The sequence below is a fragment of the Sebastes umbrosus genome, chromosome 21 (genome assembly GCF_015220745.1).
Source record: "Sebastes umbrosus isolate fSebUmb1 chromosome 21, fSebUmb1.pri, whole genome shotgun sequence".
Lineage (NCBI taxonomy): Eukaryota > Metazoa > Chordata > Actinopteri > Perciformes > Sebastidae > Sebastes > Sebastes umbrosus.
In genome coordinates this window covers 1,220,296-1,239,055 of record NC_051289.1, presented here as the reverse complement: position 1 = coordinate 1,239,055, position 18,760 = coordinate 1,220,296, and the positions used below count along the sequence as shown (strand labels likewise).

The 18,760-nt window shown below is 42.0% G+C and overlaps 1 protein-coding gene across 4 annotated transcripts in view; it reads left to right on the top strand.

Moving 5' to 3' along the window:
- LOC119480532 (sodium channel protein type 4 subunit alpha-like) overlaps nucleotides 1-18,397 on the top strand; it is a 189,087-nt gene extending 170,690 nt beyond the window's left edge. For 2 of the 4 annotated variants that reach the window (XM_037756862.1, XM_037756863.1), the window contains 7 exons: nucleotides 776-898; nucleotides 2,996-3,271; nucleotides 7,693-7,746; nucleotides 8,130-8,267; nucleotides 9,652-9,756; nucleotides 10,847-11,117; nucleotides 13,123-16,874. In XM_037756862.1, the coding sequence (XP_037612790.1) occupies nucleotides 776-898; nucleotides 2,996-3,271; nucleotides 7,693-7,746; nucleotides 8,130-8,267; nucleotides 9,652-9,756; nucleotides 10,847-11,117; nucleotides 13,123-14,426 (2,271 nt within the window). In that variant the 3' untranslated portion in view covers nucleotides 14,427-16,874. Of the gene's footprint in view, nucleotides 1-775; nucleotides 899-2,995; nucleotides 3,272-7,692; nucleotides 7,747-8,129; nucleotides 8,268-9,651; nucleotides 9,757-10,846; nucleotides 11,118-13,122; nucleotides 16,875-18,016 lie in introns of those variants that run through there. The other 2 variants (XR_005204947.1, XM_037756864.1) reach the window with 2 other exon arrangements.
- Nucleotides 18,398-18,760: the final 363 nt, after the last annotated feature.

The window sequence follows — 18,760 nt, the reverse complement described above, 5'->3', positions numbered from 1 at the left end:
AGCTGGAGCTCCGGCCCAACCCAACCAACCTGCTGCTGCTCCGGTAGCTGGCTTGATGGATGGATGGAGGGGGGTTAGAGATGCTCTGGTCTCTGTGTTGGACTTGATGTCGTCCTGACTTTGATCAGAGGGAATACCTCAGACTGTTTACCATACAGCTACAGGATGATATGATACCAGTATCTTCACTCTAGCTTTAAAACTGAGCCTACTACAACCCAAAAATCACAAGTAGCTTTAACCGACTTAATAACTAATAAAAAAAATCAAAGAATCCCCTAACAGTCTGTTGTATTAACTCTTAATCAAAGACACCGTGACACATTAATACCAACCTCTATTGGCTCTAAACACTCGTCAGTCAGCCTCATGTCTTACAGAGTGAACCGTAATGATCCCTTTCTCCTCCGCAGCGTGAATGAAGGAGAACGTTCAGTGTATTCGGACGTGGAAGATCAACTGAATATTAAACCTTCATCCTGATGTTCTCATCTACGGCTTCACTCTTCTCTCCTTCCTCTCCTGCAGGCGTCTTCGGTCCGCCGATATTTAAACTAACGAACCTTTCATCTCTTCTCATATCCACAGTTCTGATTGGCTGATCCGTCCTCTCTCCCGCCGTGTCTTTCATTAGACTAGAAGTTAACTGTCCTGCTTCTGTCCTCTGCTTCTCCTCCTTCTGTCTTTCCGTCCACCCGTCTCTATCTTTTTCTATCCTCTCTCTCTCTCTTTCTCTCTCTCTCTCTCTCTCTCTCTCTCTCTCTCTCTCCTCCAGGTCTCTCTGGTCAGTCTGGTGGCCAACACGTTGGGTTATTCAGACTTTGCAGCCATCAAGTCCCTGCGGACGCTGCGGGCCCTGCGACCCCTCAGAGCCCTCTCCAGATTTGAAGGCATGAGGGTAAGAGTCAGTATTAATACAACGAACACATCTGGGCAGTGGTGCAGGAAGTCACATATAATAGAATATAATCACCCAAACAAAGTCAAAGTATTTTGTGATAAAAGCGTGACATTTTGCACAGACAGATGTTTTGAAAAGATTTAGATATCAGGGCGCTGCACATCTGGCCCCTGGGGGCAAGGGCAGCCGTTTCTCAAAATGACCACCGAAGTAGGCGCTTTATATTCCTAAATGATTTTCCAAGGTGTGTTCAAGCTGATCAGATGAGATGTCAGAAGATATAAAGCTGAAGATCTTTCCGTTCTTTAGGTGTATTGGTCGTCATTCTATCATGAAGGCAAGGGAGGGAACTTTGTTGTTTTCTCCCGGTTTCCTCCCGCGGTCACGTCTAGAGGTGGAGCGAGACAGCGAGAACGCGCGCTGTCTGAGTGAAGGCAGGCAGGCAGAGGAGCGGGGTCGCCGGCCACACGCAAGCGCGCATATGCGAGCGCGCTTGTGTCCCGGCCCGGTACATTTATACGCTTAAAAGACAGCAAACACCACTATCCGAACCTTCTGTGATATTTAACGATAGATTGTAGAATATTAGTCTCATGTTGAGCAATTGTGTGGTTGATAATAATAATAATAATAATAATAATAATAATGAAGGTTATGTATATATCCCTTATCAAAACGAGTGCTCATTATGTGCTTTACAAGGCCGACATAAAAATAATAAAGGATAGAGTCCAGGCTAGACACAGTTCATCTCCAACGATCCTGATATGTTGGTGCCCAGGTGTGTTCAAAGGAAACCTGTTTTATCCTCACTAACATCTCACCTGTTGCTTCAGTGTTATCTGCTCTCTGATTGGCTCATCTCATTACTTCCTGTCAGTGTTTCCGTACAGCTTTGACTTTCTTCCTCCTCAGACGCTTCTTTTCTCTCAGTATCAGTATTTAAACTTTGCATGTGACCAGAGAGGAAACATGGACCCTCCGCTCTCTGTTTCTGTCTCCTTCATCAGTATTACTGACGTTATCAGAGTATCGGAGTATCGGAGTATCGGAGTATCGGAGTATCGGAGTATCAGCGTATCAGAGTATTAGCGTATCAGAGAATCAGAGTATCAGAGTATCAGAGTATCAGAGTATCAAAGTCCTGCAGAAACTTTACTTTAACTTTAAGAAGCGTTCTTCACAACACGACTCCTAAAAGGATGAATGTCCTCCAGATTTCACCAGTTTACTTCAGTAAAAGTATTAATACCACTCTGTGAAAACGCTCCTCTATTATTATTTATGAAATGATTGACAGCTTATTCAAACTGGACTGTCAGGATTTTGTAGAGCTGTCAATCGATTAAAATATTTAATTGCGATTAATCGCATGATTGTCCATAGTTAATCGAATGAACGAACTAGAATGTAACAGCGTGGGAGGTAACAACTATGACGTAACAACCGTAGCGTAACAACATCACGTAATGCAACAACGTCACGTTTAAACGTAACGCAACAACGTAAAGCAGCAACGTAACTCAACAACGTCACGTAACAACGATAACGTAATAATGTCACATAATGGTAGAATAACAACGTTAATGTAACAACGGTAACGTAACAATGGGAACGTAATAACGTCACATAACAACGTCACATAATAGCGGTAACGTAACAACGGTAACGTAACAATGGGAACGTAACAATGGGAACGTAATAACGTCACATAACAACGTCACATAACAACGGTAACGTAACAACGGGAACGTAATAACGTCACATAACAACCGTAAAGTAACAACGGTAAAGTAACAACGGGAACGTAATAACGTCACATAACAACGGTAACGTAACAACGGAGCTAATGTAAATAAATAAATAACCACCGCCCACAGCTGACTTTCTTACGAGGCGTTACGTAACAGTGTTGCTGTCAGATAAATGTAGCGTAGTAGAAGTAGAAAGTAGAGAAGTACTCAAGTAAAGTGCAAGTGCCTCAGATTTGTACTTGAGTACAGTACTTGAGTAAATGTACTCAGTCTTTACCTGAATGTTAACCGTGACCGTGAACGTAGTGTGTGTGACGGCGTGTTGTGTGTGTCGGTGCAGGTGGTGGTGAACGCTCTGATCGGGGCGATTCCCTCCATCATGAACGTGCTGCTGGTCTGTCTCATCTTCTGGCTCATCTTCAGCATCATGGGCGTCAACCTGTTCGCCGGCAAGTTCGGCCGCTGCGTCAATCGCACCGGCCACATCTACGAGTCCTCCTTCATCAACAACAAGTCCGAGTGCGAGGCGCTCAACGACACCTCGCTCTACTACTGGACCAAGGTCAAGGTCAACTTTGACAACGTGGGGGCCGGATACCTGGCGCTGCTGCAAGTGGTGAGAGACTTCACTGCATCTAATCACTCATCTGCCAACATATAAGGTGCAACGTAACGAAGTACATTTACTCTAGGACTCTACTTAAGTCTACTTTTCAGGCGGTGAACGGAGAGGAGAGTCATGATTCATCAGGTGATTTTAGACACTTAGAAACTCCTCCAGAGCTTCGTTTGCTGCGTGGGATCAACCACAAAGCAAATATGAGCTCTTCTGAACACGCTGTTCTCTTCAACTCTTCAACACGTATCACACAACACTCATTAATGTACTATTTACAGGTACTTGTACTTTGGTATTTCCATCTTACGCTTTTATCCTTCTACTTTACGTGCAATGAAGTATTTCTACACTGTACTTTAAGTACTTAAAGTACATTTAGCTGATTATACTTACATACTTTTACTTTAAGTAATTTAAGTACATTTAGCTGACTATATATACTTTTACTTTAGTACTTTATGTACATTTAGGGTATTATACTTACATACTTGTACTTTAAGTACATTAAGCTGTTAATACTTACATACTTTTACTTTAAGTACTTAAAGCACATTTAGCTGATTATATATATTTTTAATTGTAGTACTTTAAGTACATTTAGCAGTTAATACTTGCATACTTTTATTTTAAGTACTTTAAGTACATTTAGCGGGTTATACTTACATACTTTTACTTTAAGTACTTTAAGTACATTTACCTGATTATATATATTTTTAATTGTAGTACTTTAAGTATATTTAGCAGTTAATACTTACATACTTTTACTTTAAGTACTTAAAGTACATTAAGCTGATAATACTTACATACTTTTACCTTAAGTACTTGAAGTACATTAAGCTGATAATACTTACATACTTTTACTTTAAGTACATTTAGCTGATAATACTTCCTTACTTTTACGTACTCCCTTTAAGGTACATTTTGAACAGATAAAATATGTGTGATTAATCACGATTAAATATTTTAATCTCCTTAAATAAAATAGATCCATCCCTCCCTCCTCACCATCTCTCTCCATCTCTGATGTTTCTTTCTTTCCATTTGCAGTCTGAACGTTAATTTTCTGAACTACACTTGTACTTCTTCTCCCTCCATCTCTCCGTCTCTCCGTCTCTCCATCTCTCCATCTCTCCGTCTCCCTCCCACTTGGCTGGAGTCGCTCTAAAAATAAAAGCCTCTCAGACGCTGATTGATTGGAGGCTCTCAGGACTCCCGTGGTGGGCGACAGAGAGCGAGAAGGAGACCAGAGAGAGAGAGAGGAAGAGAGAGAGAGAGCGAGAGAGAGAGAGGATGAAGAAAGCAAAGTGATGGAGAGATGGAAAGAGGAGGAGAAGTTGCAGTGGCTGTATAATCGGCTTTGTCCATGTTGTGTTTAATAACAGATGATGGAGAGACAGGGAGGGAGGGATGGAGGGATGGAGGGAGGGAAGAGACAGAGCTGGAAGATGATACCGAAATTCAGAAACAGAAGAACTAAAGAAAAAAGAAAGTAAAGGAAAGAAAACTGAACGAAGGAAAGAGAGACATGAGATGAGAAGACGGGTGAGGTAAAAGGAGAGAGAGGTTGAGTAGAGAAAAAGAAAAGACTAAAGGGAAGGGTAAAGGAAGACAAGGAGAGAAGAGGGGGGGAAGAGGAAGACGAAAGGAGGGAGAGAGGGATGAAGAAAGAAAGTTGTCGGTCCACCCTCAGCCACTGAGGAAACTTGAGAGTTGCAGTCGCCGTGGCAACGTTTTGCTCAGCATCTCTCTCTCTCTCTGTGTTTGGCCGGTCGGCGTGGCAACGGTTGGCGGGGGCAACCCATCCATTAGCATCTGGAAATAGCTTCACGCTGCAAAAAAGGGCAGAGAGAGTTTACTGAGCTCAGGATCTGTGGACGTCTGAATTATCAGTTCATCATCAGTAACTTACTACATTTCTTGCAAAGTGTTTACATTTATTAAAAAAAAAGTACAAAGTGTGATTAATTGCAAATTTTTTGTCTGTTCAAAATGTACCTTAAAGGGAGATTTGTCAAGTATTTAATCCTCTTATCATCATGGGAGTGGACAAATATGCTGCTTTATGTAAATGTATGTATATATTTATTATTGTAAATCAATGAACAACACAAAACAATAACCGATATTGTCCAGAAACCCTCACAGGTACTGCATTTAGCATACAGCTGTCAGTTTAGTGTAAGTTTGGAGCGTTATTTAGCCTCCTTTACTACAAGCTAGTATGACATGGTTGGTACTGATGGATTTTTTTTCTTTAAAACTGAGTCGCTACAACCTAAATATCAATTGTGTTAAATAAATTAGTGGCGTTAAAACATTTTTTTCCATCAATGCGTTATCGTGTTAACGTTGACAACCCTGCTATAAACAGATATCTGCATATCCAGCCCGTTGGCATGACAAGGCGTATAAATGCCACGATAATGCACAAGACTCTAAGCGTGCAATAAGTACGCCTTTCTTGATTTTGGCTTGTAATTTGTACGCCCAACGTGTTCTCATCCCAACTCCTCATATACTGACGCTTTGTCCGACTCCTCTGCGTCACTCTTTTGATCGCAGTAAACACGTGGCGTCTGAAACCTTAGTATGAAACCAATAGTACGCCAATTGCATACTATTTCCGGTGAAATATTACAGTATGCAAAATATCCCACAATGCAATGCGGTATTGACGGCAATGTTCATAACAGATGTTGACGGACAGCTCATTAACATCTTTAACGCTTCAGTTTCACTGTAAGTATAAGATTCCTCTTTGCTAGACGTAACATATATTTTAAATAAATTCAGACTCTCACAAACCGTCGTTATGGTCACATGACGTTGACAGGGGTTACCATGGTAACCAGCAAGGAGGCTCTTATGAAGTGGCGACGTAGATTACAGCTCAGTGCGTCCGAAAAGATAAATACTGCTGTTTATACACACAGTAGTATGCTGAACGGTAGTACAACCTGTAGTACACCTGTCGGGTATGTACTGCATGCAGAGTACGTGATTTCGGACGAAGTCGCCAGTGAACGTCGTCACTGGGTCTCCACGTCCGGTAAAAAAACCTCTGGCTGGGCTCGTCATCTTTTACAGCGTGCCCCCTCTCTCGCTCACATCCGACAGACCATAATAATAACAGGTGGTAACTCGTGGCGACGAGCTGATTTCAGGTCTGAGTGACGGGCGGCAGGCGCCCACTCATACCTTCACATCTGCATCTTTTCCTTCCACCTGCTCCCCCCCCACCACTGAGGAAGGAAGTCCATAAAAGGACGTGTTGATCTTTCATTGAGAAAAACACAGCGGCGGTGTTTCCATGGTGCTCCGACTCTCTCTCTCTCTAATTTTCTGCTAAAACAAGAATGTAGCTTGGAGATCCATTTTGTTCACTTCTTCACTGGAGTGCAGGAAATGTGCAGGATGTCGTCGTGGTGACGGAGGAGCAGAAACTCACTTGACACACATAGAAAACAGGAGAAACATGCAGGAGCTCCACGTTGCTGTTGGAGGTGAAGCAGAAGGATTATTATATAAGAGAACGGACGTGTCGCAGGCCGACAGATTGATACTGGAGATAGTGTTACTGAAGACCACAAAGTATGTGGACACCCCATCCTACTGTGATGGACACCCCATCCTACTGGGATGGACACCCCATCCTACTGTGATGGACACCCCATCCTACTGTGATGGACACTCCATCCTACTGTGATGGACACCCTGTCCTACTGTGATGGACACCCTGTCCTACTGTGATGGACACCCAATCCTACTGTGATGGACACCCCATCCTACTGTGATGGACACCCCATCCTACTATGATGGACACTCCATCCTCCTGTGATGGACACCCAATCCTACTGTGATGGACACCCCATCCTACTGTGATGGACACCCCATCCTACTATGATGGACACTCCGTCCTACTGTGATGGACACCCCGTCCTACTGTGATGGACACCCAATCCTACTGTGATGGACACCCCGTCCTACTGTGATGGACACTCCATCCTACTGTGATGGACACCCCATCCTACTGTGATGGACACCCCATCCTACTGTGATGGACACCCCGTCCTACTGTGATGGACACCCAATCCTACTGTGATGGACACCCCGTCCTACTGTGATGGACACCCCATCCTACTGTGATGGACACCCCATCCTACTGTCAGCCTCTACTTATCACCCCACACCGACGGAAGAAGTATTCCGATCCTTTACTGCAGGAAAAGTACTGTGAAAATACTCCACTATGAGTAAAAGTCCTTCATTCATAAACTGACTGAAGTAAAAGTACTAATACCACACTGAAATACTACACTACGAGTAAAAGTCCTGCATTCTATATATATATATATATATATTCATCACCAATCACAGCTGGTCACCATTTAATTTCTTTGTTTTTCTTTGTTTCCAAGGCAACCTTCAAAGGCTGGATGGAGATCATGTATGCGGCGGTGGATTCACGAGCTGTAAGTTCAACAGAAAAGTTTGAATAGTTTAGGTAGAACGCCACTCTTAACGACATTTCGTGTGTCGTGTTTACGCATTTTAAGCTTTCCGCGTGGCGTTTAACACCCCGGTAACGCACAGTCGCTGTTTTAAACGTTGTGGTTAACGTTGTGAATTCAAACAAAGCTACTTGGTTAGTTTTAGGAAAAGATCACGGTTTAAATAAAGATGTTTGTTACGTAAATTAAATTACGTAATGTGACATAAAATGAAGATGAAACAAGGTTGGATGAACGTTAAGAAATGAATTAAAAGAACCTAAAATGAGGTAAAATGAAGATAATGTGAGAGACTCAAAGGACGGGATGTGTATTCCTTTTTAAAACGTGTGTGTCCCCGTCAGGTCGAGGAGCAGCCTATCAAGGAGGTCAACCTGTACATGTACCTGTACTTCGTCATCTTCATCATCTTCGGCTCCTTCTTCACCCTCAATCTCTTCATCGGCGTCATCATCGACAACTTCAACCAGCAGAAGCGAAAGATGAGTACCACAGAAAGAAAATAAAACAGCAACACGCTGTTAATGTTAACGTCTGTTTGATTGATTGTTTATTTGCTCCCATTTTTCACAAGTTTAAATTAAAGATAAAACACTTTTTCTACGCATTTCTTTAAACTTTGGTGACGAATTTGGTTCCTTTTTATTGTGACCAAAATGTAACCCTCTGAGACCCACAATAGACCCGTTTTAGTCTTCTTTAGGGGGAGATAGCAGGTCAACAGTAGATGTCACATAGAAGTGGTGAACATCATCTGAAAGCTGGAACCTGAAGATTAATTTGAGATGCAGCTCTCGTCATTAATCACAAATAAACATGAATGAATTAAAATAAATAGTGAAAGTGCATAAAGGATTAGAACATTATGATAGAAGTAGATGCTTATTCTGAAACTTGAGAAATACACACAGCCCGTATTCAGAAATTGTGCGTTTGAAACAAGCCGTTTGGATTTCTGTCCATTTGTGATGTCACAAATATACAATATTTAGACCCTTTACACGGTTTTAAACATTCTAAATGTGTCCCAGTTTATTTCCTGTTGCAGTGTATGTGAATAACATCAGCTGACAGGATGTAAACATGGACCCAAGCTGTCGCCTAGCAACGCAATTCTGTTGCAATTCCATTGAAATGCGCTAAAACGGAGCGTTTCAGACAGAGGGTGAATACAGGTATATTTAGACAGACAATATGAGGAAAATAAAGTTTTTTTTTAACATTACAGCATGTAAACATGTTCTAGTAGAAACACAAAATACAAGTATGAACCTGAAAATGAGCACGATATGGGACCTTTAAATTTTATTTATTAATTATTATTTTATTTACTTTTTCAATTGACATTTTGTTTTTGAATTATGCATTTTTTTTGTTAATATTTTTTCCAATGCATATCTTTAAAACCAATCAAATTAATTTATTCATTTTATTATTTATGTAATTCCAAGACTGTTTAGGGACCCCAGAAATTACATTCACATATCTGGAGGTCAGAGGTCAAGGGACTCCATGGTTGGTACCGATGGATTCTTTAGGTTTTCTAGTTTCATCTGATACCAGTATCTTCACTCTAGCTTTAAAACTGAGCTGCTACAACCTCAGAAAGATCGATTGTGTTAATGCGTTAAAGAAATTTGTGGCGTTAAAACAAATGTGCGCGTTATTATCACGTTAACTTTGACAGCCCTAATTTCAACTTGTGAAAAATGGGAGCAAAAACAAAAGTGTTGCGTTTATATTTTTGTTCAGTGTAATTCATTTCAGAGTTTTACAGATTAACATCTGGTGATGTGGAGGCGATACCTGCAGCAACATGTTGCTGTGAAAATAACAGAGTAGTTGTTGTTGCTGTTGTTGGTTTACTTAGGAGGACAGGACATCTTCATGACGGAGGAGCAGAAGAAGTACTACAACGCCATGAAGAAACTGGGATCCAAGAAACCCCAGAAGCCCATCCCCAGACCTACGGTACCCACACAGCTCGCCTCGACATACACAACACCGAGACGATCAAACAATAACTCTGTTTTAGTCCTCAATGAGTCTGTGTGTGTTCGATGATAACAGATGCTCCAGTTTAACATCTTTAACCTTTAACCAGCCGCATATTACTGAAGTCTAATCAGGTTAATCTAACCACATTTTAAAACTGACCAGAGAGCTTTTACAGAGAAGTTCAAAGCTACCTTTAAATCATTAGAATGAAAATAAATAATTATTATTACCAAACCTTGTTCTTCTTCTAACATTCAACAAAATCTTTGTAGATAAGAATTACAGCTGACTGCTGCGATGATGAAATACAGTTTTAAGGTATATTTCTATTCTGACATTGTACATAGAACACAGAACCTTCCCCCAAATTGGACATATGGCAGTGTATAAAATAATAATAATAATAAGTAATATTATTATTTGTATTATTATAAGAATCACTTAAAAGTAAATGGCTAAACATAAAGTTAATACATAAAATAATAAATAAATAAAATAAAACATACATCACAGAACCTTCCCCCAAATTGGACATATGGCAGAGTATAAAATAATAATAATAATAATAATAATAATTATTATTATTATTATTATAAATTAATAAATAATATAATTATTACCACCTATTATTATTATTATTATTATTATTATTAGTAATAATAATAATAATAATAATAATAATAATGTTTTCTTTTATTTTAAATTTATTGAAGAAGTTATTACTAGAATTATTATGACTATTATTTCATCCTTTTTTTTGTTTTTGTTTTGGTTTGTTTCGTCTCATGTGAAGCTCTGAGCGTCTCCTTGTTTTCTTCATCCTTTCTCGGGTATCTCTCCCCTCTTCTTATCATTGATGTAAGCTGTTTATTTTCACGATAAAAACGAAGGGAAATTATTAAATTATGAAATAAAAACCTGTCTCTAATAAAAGCTGCTGTTGAGCTAAATAAAGTAAATCAAATCATTTGCATGAATGTGTAACAGCCATTGTTTTAAAACAAAGCAGATGAAACCATAAAAAAGTAATAAAGTAATAAATAAATCCTCCGTCTCTCTCCAGAACTCTGTGCAGGGCTTCTTCTTCGACCTGGCGGCGAAGCAGGCGTTCGACATCATCATCATGGTGCTGATCCTCTTCAACATGATCACCATGATGGTGGAGACGGACGAGCAGTCGCCTCAGATGGAGAACATCCTGAACAAGATCAACCTGGCCTTCATCATCGTCTTCACCTTCGAGTGCCTCACCAAGATCGTGGCGCTGCGATGCTACTTCTTCACCGTCGGCTGGAACATCTTCGACTTCGTGGTCGTCATCCTCTCCATCGTCGGTGAGTTCAGACGCGTCCCGGCGGGTTCCAGCGAAGAGATGATACTGGTATCATCTGAAACTAGACCTAAACTAGACAAAACCTGATGAATCCATCGGTACCAACCAGGTCATACCAGCGTGTCATGAAGGAGGTTAAATAACGCTCCAAACTTACACTAAATTTAGCGTAAGTTTGGAGCGTTATTTAACCTCCTTCACTACCAGCTAGTCTGACCTGGTTGGTACCGATGGATTCATCAGGTTTTATGCGTTAAAGAAATTAGTGGCGTTAAAACAAATTTGCATCAACGCGATAATGATAATGATTAGAGCATATTGTTTTATGCTAAATGCAGTACCTGTGAGGGTTTCTGGATCAATATCTGTTATTGTTTTGTGTTGTTAATTAATTTACAATAATAAATATATATATACATTTACATAAAGCAGCAGATTTGTCCACTCCCATGTTGATAAGAGGATTAAATACTGGACAAATCTCCCTTTAAGGTTAATTTAGAACAGATAAAAACTGTGATTAATCGCAATTAAATATTTGAATCGATTGACAGCCCTAATATTTATATATATATATATATATATATATATGTGTGTGTGTGTGTGTGTGTGTGTGTGTGGCTGATGTAATGTAATGTCTGCCTGACAATTATCTGCCAACAAAGTGATCATCATTGTGGCCTTGATGTTTACGCTGCACCAAGGTCCTGTGTGGTCATATACACACACACACACACACACACACACACACACACACGACAGAACGGTCTGCAGACGCAGCACAGACCAACCTAAGCAGGTAATTTAGCTATCAGTGCTCTGACAAGCCCGTGTGTGTGTGTGTGTGTGTGTGTGTGTGTGTGTGTGTGTGTAATTAAGTGTGTGTGCATGTGTGTTGCGTGAAGACGAGGCTGCCGTGGGGAGGTGAAGGTAACAGCAGCAATCAGAGCTGCCAGAGGGCGGTCCCTGGAGACAAATCAAACATGATTGACCTGTTACATCAGCTGTGTGTGTGTGTGTGTGTGTGTGTGTGTGTGTGTGTGTTAGCGGGGGGGGGGGGGGGGGGGGGGGGGTGAGTTGATGTACGACGTGACGGTGATTCCCTCTCGACTCCCCCCTGCTCATCCCCTCCATCACCTATAACTCAACGCAGGGAGATGGGTGAGAGATGGAGGTGTGTGGTGGAGGTGGTCGTTGGTGGGGGGGGGTTGGGGGGGTCCGGTCCGGTCGGTGACAGGCCGGCTCCTCTTTCAGTTTATCATTCCCGGGTAACAAGGAAAAGACGGATGAGTTACAGCGTTTGAATGCTGTTAGAGGGGGAGCGACGGCTCGGCCCTCCAGAACCAATTACTCAGGTTGTAATCGCAGCAGACCCGCCGCGTTCAGACGGAGACGTCCACCCGGAGGTGATGTCACTCAGGAATGTCCTCCAATCACAGAACATCTTGGTCAACTAATAGACTCATCGATTTTAGTCGATATAACTGCACATCTCTTAGGGCTGGGACGATTCACCTCTCACCTGATGTGATACCATCAGGATACCCGATTCCATGTGTGTTGTTAGCTTTGTTAACCTTTTTAACACCAGACCAGCGGTCAGCATCCTGCAGCTCTTTATTCCCTCTCCAGCGGCTCTCTGTGGATTTATAAACAGGGAAATGAAGAACTGTTTTTTTACATTTTCATTTTTATTTATCATAGTTGTAGGTCTATGGTACGACGGTACGACGGTACGACGGAGTATTAGGGCCACATTGAGGGAAAAAAATAAATCTGAGATTTAGAGAATAAAGTCATAATATTATAAAGTAGTAATTTTACATGTTATTTAATTTTTTTCTCGTAAAGTTATGACTTTATTCTCGTAACATTACGACTTTACCGCCATACCATAACGTTTCCTGTCCGTGACGGAGTTAGCGTGCAGCTTTAGCCGTGATGTCTAGCTCTGTTTAGTGTGAAAGCACCCCGATGATTTCACAAGTTCTTCTTCTGTTTTTCAGGTATCGTGCTCGCCGACATCATCGAGAAGTACTTTGTGTCGCCAACGCTGTTCCGAGTGATTCGATTGGCCCGTATCGGACGGATTCTGCGTCTCATTAGAGGCGCCAAGGGCATCCGGACGTTACTGTTCGCCCTCATGATGTCCCTTCCTGCTCTCTTCAACATCGGGCTCCTGCTCTTCCTGGTCATGTTCATCTACGCCATCTTCGGCATGGCCAACTTCGCCTACGTGAAGCGGCAGGCGGGGATCGACGACATGTTCAACTTCGAGACGTTTGGGAACAGCATGATCTGCTTGTTCCAGATCACCACCTCGGCCGGCTGGGACGCCCTGCTCAGCCCCATCCTCAACAACTCCCCCGAGGAGTGCAACTCCAACATCCCCCACACCGGCACCACCGTCCGGGGCAACTGCGGGAACCCGTCGGTGGGCATCACCTTCTTCGTCACCTACATCATTATCTCCTTCCTCATCGTGGTGAACATGTACATCGCCATCATCCTGGAGAACTTCAGCGTGGCCACGGAGGAGAGCACCGAGCCGCTGAGCGAAGACGACTTTGAGATGTTCTACGAGGTTTGGGAGAAGTTCGACTCAGAGGCCACGCAGTTCATCGAGTACGCCAAGCTGTCCGACTTTGCCGACTCGCTCTCGGAGCCGCTGCGCATCAGCAAGCCGAATAAGATCAAACTGATCTCCATGGACCTGCCCATGGTCAGCGGCGACAAGATCCACTGCCTGGACATCCTCTTTGCCTTCACCAAGCGCGTTCTGGGCGAGTCGGGCGAGATGGACGCCCTCAAGCAGCAGATGGAGGAGAAGTTCATGATGGCCAACCCGTCCAAGATCTCCTACGAGCCCATCACGACGACTCTGAGGCGGAAACAGGAAGAGGTCTCCGCCACGGTGATCCAGAGGTGCTACCGCAGACACCTGGTGAGGCGGCAGCTGAAGGCCGCCTCCTACTTGTACCGCCAGATGACCACGCCTCGGCACGCGGAAGAGGACAGCGAAGAGGGAGGCGAGGGGACGTTTGAGGACGCGCCCGAGAAGGAAGGGCTGATCGCCGCCATGATGAGGGAAAACTACGGCTCCAGTTTGTTAGGGATGGAGCGCTCCGAGACAATTTCCACCATCTCGTCCCCGCCGTCCTACGACAGCGTGACGCGAGCCACGTCGGAGATCTTTCACCCGCTCGCCGTCCAGCCAGAAACAATAGCTGTCGACACCGCCGGCAGCGAACCGAGCGAACAATCGCCGTCGTTGGTCGACCCTGACAGACGGCAGGACACTGTACCGTAGCGGGAACCAAAAAGCAAAAAAAAAATGTGAGGATATCCTCGTCTGGGTTTGTTTACTGAATGTACCGTAGCGGAGGAGGCGGTGGCGGTGGCGGTGGCGGTGGCGGCGGCGGCGGAGAGAAGCTATGAGCGAGGACCTGCAGGAGCAAACAAAGTGGAATATTTACTACCTTTAATGTTACTTCCTGTTCCCCGCAGAGATTCCTGGACTCGTTTTTGGGGTTTCTTAAAGGGAAGCAGAGAAACTGCAAAGACAGAGAAGTCGACTCTGCCTTCGTCGGAGTAAAAGACCTCTCTGGTGTCGACCGGAGCCGAGGGTTCGGAACGCCGGCTGACCTTTGACCTCGGCTACAGGTGGGTCAGAGGGGTCGGAACAACTATATCAGATGTATCCATCATTTATTGGCCTGGGGGGGTCCGTGCCTTCCCACAGTTGATCAATATTCTCAGAGTACGCCTGGCTGTAGGAGTGACGCTGTTCCTGGTGGTGTTTCTGACGGACTGAGACTCGAGAGAGGAGGGAAAATAATGACGGCGTGATTTAAAAACAAATGTTTTCGTAGTAAAAGTATAACTTTGTTGATGTTACCAGTCTTTTAATAGCGGTACGATTATTACTATTTTTTATATTTTTTAGAGTAAGTTGAAAAAGAAAAAGTCTCTCTCTCTCTTTTGGACTTTGGAGTGGCACTAGCTGTGAGGAAGAGGCTGAACTACCACGTTGTGATAGACGAGAGGAGAGGGGGGGTGCGGTCAGGAAAAACACAAAAAAAACCTGAGAAGCAACTTCATCTGTTTTTGTTGGCAGTTTTTTTGCACTTTTAAGTTTACATGTTCTGTCACTTTAACCACACCGGGGCAAAGACACATTGAAATAAGGGGGCAGGGACGTATTTATATTTCCTCTGATGAGATAACACCAAAAAAATAATACAAGTGCACAATGAGATTTTTCTACGCGGTCCCGGACTCTTCCGATATGTGTTTTGCCCCGGTGGTGAACGTCCTCATGTCCCGTCAGTTTTTACGCCGGTGGGTGATTTGTCCAAAAGGTCTTCTCAGACTTCATGAACTGAAGACTCATATTCCTGCTGCGATACGACGCTGCACGAGGAAACAGATTGGAGGTTACCGGCTTGTAGTCAAGGATTGTAGCACCCAATAATGTAGTAATCTCCTGAAACTTTAATAGAATTTGCACTTAAGTACGGAAGTTACGTGACCAATAAGTCAACGTTTGGGTTAAAATAACAACAGAAGTGGCGTTACTTAAGTACGGAAGTTAATAATAATAATGATAATTCATTTAATTTATATATCACATTTTAAAATTCAGTGAAATCTCAAGGTACGTGACGAATCAATTATCAAAAAATTGTAAAATGTAAAAACGTTTCAGGAAATTATGACGTTATTGGATGCTCACTGATCAACGACGTCTGATTTGGAAAGGAATAAGTGTTCCGATACGTCGTAGTTAAGTTAAATCAAATTAAATCTTTAAAACTCTTTCAGAATTTGGTGCAAAAATTAATTTTTTTAAATTCAAAACAATTTAATAAAGCTCTGCTCAAAAACGAATCTATTAATGAAACAACATTCATATCATAACACCTCAGGTTAATGTTCCTTCTTTAAAGAAGGATAAATATTGTTCAGTAAAGTTGTTGGTCTATCAGAGGAGTTAATGATCCTGAACCAACTATTCAGCCACAACTTGTTTTGACAAATCACCCGCCGTCATCATCGTATATCCATCTGGTCTGGAGTCTGGCTCGGCACACACACGAGATCTGGAGGCTAAACGGGCTTAAGGATCTTGGAGGTGTCGGCCAGCCTTCACCAGAGAGCGACAATCAGCTCAGCACATCAGCATCGCCTTGTTTAGTTTCATGAGAAGCTTGTTGCCGTCGCCGGCGTCAGTGTCTGGAAAAAAACTCCTTATAAAAAGTGTTTCCCTGCAGCAGATTATCAGAATAGAGACAGTCACACATGCGTCAATTAACCTTCGCCTCACATTTACTTCCATTCTGTGCGAGCGAAGGAGCAAAAATCGATTCCGGTTGTGAAGCAAATTTGCATCTTCGGATTCACGAATATCGCCTCGCTTCACCTCGATGGTCACTCGCTTGCGTTCTTGTATGTGTGACGGTGCCGTTATATACAGTCTGAATATTTCTTCAGGTAAATTAACATTAACAGTCATGACTACGGATGTTAATAATTAACCGTTTAACCCCCGGGGGTCAGCGACCTGCGTCTCCGGAGCAACATGCTCCGCCTCTTTAGCTCCTATTTACATTTTCATTTCTATTGATCATTGTTGTAGGTCTATGGTACGGCGGTACGGCGGTACAGCGGTACGGCGGTACGGCGGTACGACAGAGTATTAGGGCCACATTGAGGAAACAAAATAAATCTGAGATTTTGAGAATAAAGTCATAATATTATAAAGTAGTAATTTTACGTGTTATTTAATTTTTTTCTCGTAAAGTTATGACTTTATTCTCGTAATATTAGGATGTTTTTTCTCGTAATACTACGACTTTATTCTGTAAATCTCAGATGTTGTTTCCCTCAATGTGGCCCTAATACTGCGTAGTACATTGTCTCTTTGGCCCTCACTGCATTAGACTTATATACTATATACTTAGACTATAAACTGTGTTACCTTCATCACAATGATCACATGTTTTGTGGCTCCAGACAGATTTTTTGGTTGCTGAGCGCTGGTTTAACCGTTATCTGACATTAAGCATTTTAACTGATTAACGCTATCGGTAAAACCACTGCTACACCTACGTTCACAGCTATAACGCCGACCTCACACTCACCGCCAACACACACACACAACATCCTGCTAAACTAAACTAAATGTGCGGTGGAGACTTTTACTGGAAAGTGGCTGCATGTCCGCGACACTACACGCAGCATCGTAGCTGCTAAGTTAACGATCCCGGACGGTGAACTGGAGACTGCAGCTGGTACACCGCCGCCTGCGAGGCACTGATCTTGTCGGTTAACGGTTAATAATCGGTTAACGAGGGTCGGTTATCGGTTAAGACATTTTTTTTCAAAATCAGCATTCCTAGTCCAGACGACATGCAGAGTATCTAAACTACCTGGGGAGTAATTTAAAGCAGGTTTTTTTCCCAGAACACTGGCGTGACGATGCTAAAAGCTTTTCTGCTTCCTGTTTCCACTAAAACGATATGAAGAGTTTCATTTCAGATGTGGGGAAATAAATTCTGATTCATGTTTGGATGCAGTTTTTCTAGTTTAGTTTCTTATTAGAAAAATAAAATGCATGATTTGACAAATTAACTTTCCTGGTGCAGATAAAATACAGTACTTCATTATTTTAGCTTTTTACATGAATAACTGAAAAAAGTATTACACAACAAATGTAATATTTTGCCGACAGGATCTTATTTCCCTCCTGAAGGTGAACCCAGTTTGAAAGGAGACTCTTCAAATCAAAACCCTGTGTCATTTATTTATTTATTTATTTATTTATTTGCTTTGTTTTCTGGTTGATTTCTTTATTTCATCTAACATAGTTTTGTTTTTTTGTTTTTTTGCACGCTTTAGCTGCGTCCAGGAGGAGAAGCGGAGGCCGAGCGAGACGGCTCTTTATCCATTTTGCACAGAGAAACAAACAAAAAAAACAAAACACAGGCCGCGTCTAGCAATAACGGTTTGCCGATACCTTTTAAGTGAGTTCTTCGGAAACACTTGACTTTACAGAAGTTGTTTTTATCACTGTATGAATCTGTGGAGTTAGGTTTGAAAACGCACAACAACACTTTGGTGAATTCTGATCGGGTTTTTACGACGGCATATTACGGCCATTGTAGGTAAAAAAAAAAAAAGTAAAATTACGAAGCCAGAGGAGGGGGGTAATATTTAGAGAAAAAACTCCATGATTAAAGTCGTAAATTAACAAGAAAAAAACTTGAATATTCTCTGAGATTAAAAAGGCATATTTATGAGGAAAAAACTCAAAAATTTGTGGGATTATAAAATTATAAATTTATGAGAAAAAAACTTGAACATTTTCTGGAATTAAAATTGTAAATTTACAGGGAAAAAAATCACAAATTTGCCAAATTTTAATGTTGAATGTTTAATATTCCCTGAGATTAATTTAGTAAATTACCGAGAAAAAAAACTTGAATATTCTCTGAGATTAAAATGTGTCAAATTTATGAGGAAAAAAAATCACAAATTTGTGAGATTATAAAGTAGATTATAAAGAAAAATAGTGGAGTGCTTTATAACGCCAGCCACCGTCTGAATTTCGTTGCTCCTAAAGTGCCGTTATCCTGGTAAGGA